Raw genomic sequence first — 6,962 nt, forward strand, 5'->3', positions numbered from 1 at the left:
GAGTCACAGACAATTATAAGCTGCTTCTTGTTTATTGTTGAGGACTGAAAATTCCCATGACAGTACAGAAGTGGCTTGGTGTGTATTATTACACCTATACAGTCACAAGAAATTTGAGTCCTTAGTAACTCCAAATAAAAGTTTATGAACAATTAACATGAAGAGTAAATGCTATTTTTGCAGCAGAAGTTATATAAATAGGGCCTAGCTTCCCACAAAGTAACTTGTTAAATAATGCAGTGTGACAATAATTTTAAATCGCCCTTTCCCAGATTATATATAAAAGTAGCTCAATCTTCCTTTGAGGAATATTTGGACAAGTTTGCTTACTACAATGACCAAATTACACATACCAAGTAAATTAGATTTGAGTCAGATCTTTAGGATTGGGAATATTATGAGCTACTTCTTAGCACATAAAGGGATTTTACTTTCGGGAGAAGGAATTGTTTTGAAAACATTCATACTGTGCAGAAAGATGTTTCCTTTTTACTGTCTGCATTGCATCTTGTTGAGACTAAATACAATTTACTTCTCAGTATGAAATATGTCACAATACAGAAAATACAGATTCCTGATTTGAATTAAGAGTATTAAAAGAGCTGTTACAGAAGTATCCTGCAATGTGTGCTCCTCCATTATTTTAATTAAGAAAATACACAGAAGGATCTTAAGCATATGGAAGTAATTGAAGTGCATGCAGTAAACAGGGTGTTCTCAGAGCAGGGCAGATACTCATGTCACCTTGACACTGTTCTCTGCAGAGATGGAAGGACATCTGGCAACGGCCCAGAAATGCTGCAGCTCTTAATCATAGTAAAGGAAGAAATGACTTTGTGTTGAAACATGAGAATTCAGAAATATTCTTGGCAGCAATATTCCTCTTTTATTGACTTGCTGTTAAGCTCACTATTTGGAACAGTTCTTACATGTTTTTTAAGTCTCTGTTTATATAACTTACCTTTTAAATACATAGGCCTTTTTTTTTTTTTTTTTTTTCCTGAATGGCAAAATCCTATGATCAAAAAAGGGCTGGAAGGGACCTCAAGAAGTCATCTTGTTTCATCCCCTGCTTTAAGACAGGATCAACTATACCAATGTCTCATGAATGTTTTGATGGAAACTCAACAGGAAAACCGTACCATTGCTTTGCTAGCTTTAGAATAAGATTGTTTTTTAATGCCTAATCCAAACTTATCTTTCAGCAATTTTAGCCCCTACCTTTTATCTTTTTTGTAATTACAAACTCTTATTATTTGAATCATAGAGTCACAGAATCGTATCGATTGCGAAAAGCCTCTGGAGTTCACCTAGCCCGGCTCCCGCTCCAGGTCGAGCCAACTGCTAAGGTAGATCAGGCTGCTCAGGGCCTAGTCCAGGTGAGTCTTAAAAACCTCCGATGGTTGGAGGTTCTACCACTTGTCTGGTCAACCTGTTCCAGTGCTTCCCCAGAGACTCTGCCTACATTCAAACAAAACACCAGCTTGCTCTACGGAGGAATCCTCTGTGTTTTGTTTTCATTTGATTTTAAGAGTGCTTCATTTTTTTCCTCTTAAATTGGCATTACAAAGATAAAAGCTACCAAGGATGCTCTAAAGCATTAGGAGACTCACCCTGTCAAATTTACAGATCCAAAAATCCTAATGGCAAGGACAATCTATCTGGATTACTTTTTTTTTTAAAATATTAATTTCTAAGAGAATTTGCACAACCAGAGTAATATATTTTGGAGCAAAAAGTAGATATAAAAGATCCTGGAAGCACCAGTTTTAAGTGTGCTACTCCACCGAGTCTGACACACAAACTGGTGTCAATGCTAGAGGCCAGAATACTCCAGTACCTAGACCAGTATCTACTGACCTCTTGTCCCGTGACTGTTCTCAGCTACCATTAAACAGTCTCACTTGCCTGCTGCCAACATTTTTGCTCCAAAGTTCTGCTTCCCAGCACATTATACACACCAGAAAAAAAACTCTTACCTTCTTTGCTCATGCCCTGCATACATCCTGCTTGCCAGAGACAAGCTTTGCTTCAACAGCTCCTGGGACTGGGGACAATCCAGGCAGAGGAAAGCACAAACACAGCGTGCTTTTTTCTTTACTGCTGTTTTCTGCCAAGCTGGTACAGTGACATCGTGAAGGGAAGAGGGTGATTAGAGGTGAAGCAAATACAAGGAAAAGCAAGTGCGCAGACTAGGGCAGGATAATACCAGGCAGCAATTAGATTTAGACTGCCAGGTAACAAATCTTAAATAACTAATGCAGAGGAACACCTAGTTTTCTGTTTTCCTTTTTCCTTTTGTTGTGCCAAAACTTGGTTTCGCATAGGGTTGCTTGGCATTGTGGATGGGCTTCACAGACAGCACTTCAGGTGTGGAAACTGACACCAACACCTTCAACTAAATCCCCATTGCACACACTAATGGACTGGGTAGGTCTGTGATAGAGCACAAGCATATAGTGCTATTTTAGAGTTCCTGCCCAAAACAGAATCCCAGAATGGTAGGGGTTGGAAGGGACCTCTGGAGATCATCTAGTCCAACCCCCCTGCCAAAGCAGGATCCCTACACCAGGTTGCACAGGAAGGCGTCCAGGCGGGTTTTGAACAACTCCAGAGAAGGAGACTCCACAACCTCTCTGGGCAGCCTGTCCCAGTGCTCCGTCACCCTCGCAGTAAAGAAATTTTTCCTTAAGTTTGTCTGGAACTTCCAGTGTTCCAGCTTTTGCCCATTGCCCCTTGTCCTGTCACCAGGCACCACCAAAAAGAGCCTGGCTCCATCTATTTGGCCCCCACATTTCAGATATTTATCTGAAAAACCAAAACCACTAAGTTCAGCAACTAAAAGAAAGTCAACAAAGTAATAAATTCATTTGCTGGCATAAAAAAGTCAAGTTACATCTGAAAGGACAAGTGTAAGCACAAATGGCTCAAGTTTCCCAAATCCCCAGTGCAGGGAACGAAGATGGGAAGAAAAAGGACTCCGAGCCTTTTTCTGAGTAAAGCAAGCTTCTTTATAACTAGCGAGAATCCACGATCCCCTTGTCCTCAGGCTTCTTTGCTAGCTAGATTTTCTATTCCTCTCCATTCTCCTCCCACGGTTAGCATTTATACATTTGTGTTCTCAAAACAATCAAGCTACACAGGACACAAACCAGGATGCTTCTCGGCACACCCACACTTGTGGCTGTTTTCAGCCACATCTCAGTACACACACTCCCTCACGCGGTTTTCCAGCCTGACCTTCTCACACTTTCATCAACTCCTGTCCTGTGAGACCTGCTTCGAGAACACGCTGCAAATTCCAATGTTAACCCATTCAGCACAGTTCCCACACCCAAGAGGAAGAGGTCCCCTTATCCCCACTGTCAAACCAGTCTTCTGCACAGGCACTACGCCCCTGGGCAGTGAACCCAACAGGCTGTTTGATGCAGGACCACCTTCACCTATGAACAGTTACAGATTTCACAGATGAGTTCACAGCTGATCAGAAACGCTTCACGTGACACTCACTGATCCCCGAAAATCTCCTGCTTCGGGTACTAAAGGGGAAGTTTTCCCCACAAAACCAAAATACCGAGTTGACATTACCTTCAGATAAAAACTTTTAACAGCCAAGTTTTGATATACATTGTATTCCTATCACTGTGAGACTGAGGAAAATACTATTTTTCACAGCTTTCAGTCCATTCTCAAAAGAGTAGCATACAACAGAAAAACATCAGAATTTAGATTTTTTTCAAATTTTTATTTGCTTACAGAAAATGAATAGAATTAAACAAAAGCTCACATCAAACACTATACAAAATATTAACAGTGTTGAGGAGCTAGTCCCAAATATGCTCACTTACTCTGTCCTCAGCCATCTCCACTGCAGCTCATAGAGCAAAAAAATATCTGAAGGTTTTCTTGGCTGCAATTCATTATGACATGTGAGAACTGCAGCCCTTGACAGGCTCCTGTTCAGTAGAAATTGGCAAGATTAAAACAGTCAACTGTTTGCACTGTAATAAAAAAAAGCAGTTTACAAATGAAAAATAATCAAGTATAATACATTTCTCTTAAAAACAGACGGGCCCACAATCTCTTCAGAACAACAAAAACCACTATTTTCTGCTCTGGGAATGCACTTTGTGGGAAATGCTATGCATTGATGACCTGTAGACAATTACATCTCCAAAACCTTTCAGGAAAGAAGAACAGATTACCATAGGAAGTTTCAATTGCCATTTTTGAGTAAAAGTCTTCAGGGAGATTCAGCAGCCCCAGACCAGAACCATCAGCCATCATCAAGCTCCTCTACAGTCCAACAATGCCATTTTTAGCACAGTTGTTATGAAGCCTTGGATTCCCCCTCTCCAATCAGTGTTTTTACAGAGTGGTGTCAGTTTATGGAATTGACATTTTTAGAGCTATCCAAGGCCAACTTAAGGAGGAGGATCTTCTCCTCGAATAGCTTTGTACTTTGCCATGTCTTCTGGGAACACCTTTGTCAGTTCTTGAATTAACAGACTTTTAAATTTCTGGAAAGAGAAAAAAAATGTATATACAACATCTGCACAATTTATTTAGATTTCATCAAGCAATGTTATCTGATGAACAAAAATGTTCGCATACAACACAGTTCTCCATTGCAGTGACCTAAGAGAACAGTACCCAAAAAAACCCCTCAAAACCACACACACAAACACAGAAAGTTACATTTACAAAATTCACAGAAAATGTTCAAGTGAAATTCCCTAGGAAAGCATCAAGCAAGTTAAAATGCTTTTAATTTCCCATAAATTAACTGGCATTTTCACTCAAGAAAAACAAAGTAGTCGGCCCTTCTGTTGTAAACTCTGGTGCACCAATATCTCTCTGACCTTATCAAGCAGAGCTGATAAAGGACATGTCCTCTTGATTTAAAATCCCCTCCACCTTCAAAAAGGAACTCAAACTTGGCTTAGAAATACATAATTCTTCCTACAACTTTTACAAGCACAGAGCATATCAAAAGAAAGAGAAGCTTAGAACGTATGGAGATATGTCTACACTCTGCAGCAAAAATTGCCATCCTCCACACTAATTTTAAGTTCAGACAAAGAACGTTCTGAAACACAAGCAACCCTTTCTCAAACCTCACTAGACTTCCTTTTCTGATTGTATTTTTCAGCAGTAATTCCATCAGTTAAACAGTAGAGCAGAATGATGAGGTTCATACTAGATGAAAGCACAAGTTCAGAAAACTCTAAACACTGGCACACACTTAAAGTAATTTTGTAATGATTAACTCATATAGCATATTTGGTATTTTAAAAATCTAAGATCCATTCAAGACTGGAAAAATACCCCTTCTGTTTTGCTTACTTCTAAATTTACATACATCACAGTTACAGGTCTATTAACAGTGCAAGGTACTCACTAGAATTCAAAATGAAAACAAACCAAAAGGAAGATCTGTAATTCTATATACCAAAATAAAACCACAGTGACATCTGCATCTGCAGTTGTGGGACGAATTACAAGTTTCCTTCCCAGAACAGTCTGTATTAGCATCAGGTAAGATTCAGGGATGCAGAGCAATTCCTAATACAAATCACCTAATAAGGGAATTTAATAACTGCACAAGTGAAAAACTCCCACATATTTACAGAAAAGTAAAAACTTATAAAATACAGAATTACATTAGTACTTTCACTATTTCTGGTTTACCTTCATTGTGTCTATTTTTCCTTTTACTTGCTCATTTTTAGCCAAAGCTCGTTCCAGACACTCTTTAGTGTAAAGCTGAGGATTGCGGCCTTGATCTATGTATCTGAAAATAGAAAAGATACCACCTAAACAATCACATTCCTAAAAAATTCCTGCTAGGATGTTCTCCAAGTTACAGAATTATTCACCTTGCTGTCTTTCTGTTACTACTATCACCTGAAATGTGCATTTTACAAAACACAGTTGAACTCAGCCGTTTTCAAAAGACAGCTCAAGGAATTGAAAGGGCACTAAACATAAAGTAGCTTAGTTAGTATGTGGTGAGCAATAAGCACGTAGGAATACGGCACCAAGCGATTCAAGGAGTAAAAATCTGTACTGGGAAACCTGTAAGTGTACCTCTACCTTGCAATGTAAGTGCCTGACACAGGGACATTCTATCACTGAATAAACAGCACATTTAAGATTGTCATCATAGATATACAGGTGGAGTGAAAGCCCAACTGAAAGAAGTCCTGCATAGTCAGTAACACACCAGAATACAGCAAACCAGTGACATCTGGATTTACAAGAAACACTAGTAAATTAACTTGTGAGCTATGTGGTAAAAGCTGCCTTGTACAGCTATCCCTCTGTATTCAGGCTTTTGCTTTTAATGTTCTAATTCTCTGCCAACAAGATTGCCATTACTGAAACTGAACACCTAAGTACTGGCCTAATTTATTTTCACCTGCAACTCCAAATCCTGATTCTAACCTAGTGTAAAAGTGTATTTCCAAAATGAAAGCTGACTTACTAAATCAGTAGATGGGGCAGAATCTGCATTACCGCCTATACATACAGAGTCAATATAATTTTAAAAATAAAAAAAAGGAGATCTGAAAGCAAGTGTCTAATTTATCACTTATTCTTCTGCCTTCTCACAGGCTAAAGGTACTGCTTACCTTCTTCTGCCTGCTCACATTCTCGAGAGGCGTTCAGAAAGAGGAGTTTAAGAAACAAGCAGTCCCCAGGGAAAACACCCAGGCTGCAAGGAGACGTGCTACCCCAAACCACAGCGACTATAGCACCCTCCCTTCCAGGTACACGTTACTCACTCAAAAACCTCCAAGGGCACGCTGATGTCGTGCAGCTGCTGCCGGCACTTGTCGATATCCTGCAAGCCCGTCACCATGAAATTCCTGTAAGGAGAAAAAGGGTCGGTTTGAGACAGAAAGGGGTGCACTGCGCTAACCCGAACCCCGGCACGCAACCCAGCGGGGGACACCCCG

The 6,962-nt window shown here is 39.9% G+C and overlaps 1 protein-coding gene across 1 annotated transcript; it reads right to left on the reverse strand.

The window, feature by feature from the left end:
• Positions 1 to 4,424: 4,424 nt before the first annotated feature.
• MED10 (mediator complex subunit 10) lies at positions 4,425 to 6,872 on the reverse strand (the record flags this gene model as incomplete). Its single annotated transcript, XM_010171354.1, has 3 exons — positions 4,425 to 4,520; positions 5,692 to 5,794; positions 6,789 to 6,872. Coding segments are annotated over 3 exons (283 nt in total), but the record flags the coding sequence as incomplete, so codon positions are not given.
• Between the last annotated feature and the right edge of the window lie 90 nt (positions 6,873 to 6,962).

This window comes from Antrostomus carolinensis, unplaced genomic scaffold (genome assembly GCF_000700745.2).
Source record: "Antrostomus carolinensis isolate BGI_N321 unplaced genomic scaffold, ASM70074v2 scaffold25387, whole genome shotgun sequence".
Taxonomy (NCBI): Eukaryota; Metazoa; Chordata; class Aves; order Caprimulgiformes; family Caprimulgidae; genus Antrostomus; species Antrostomus carolinensis.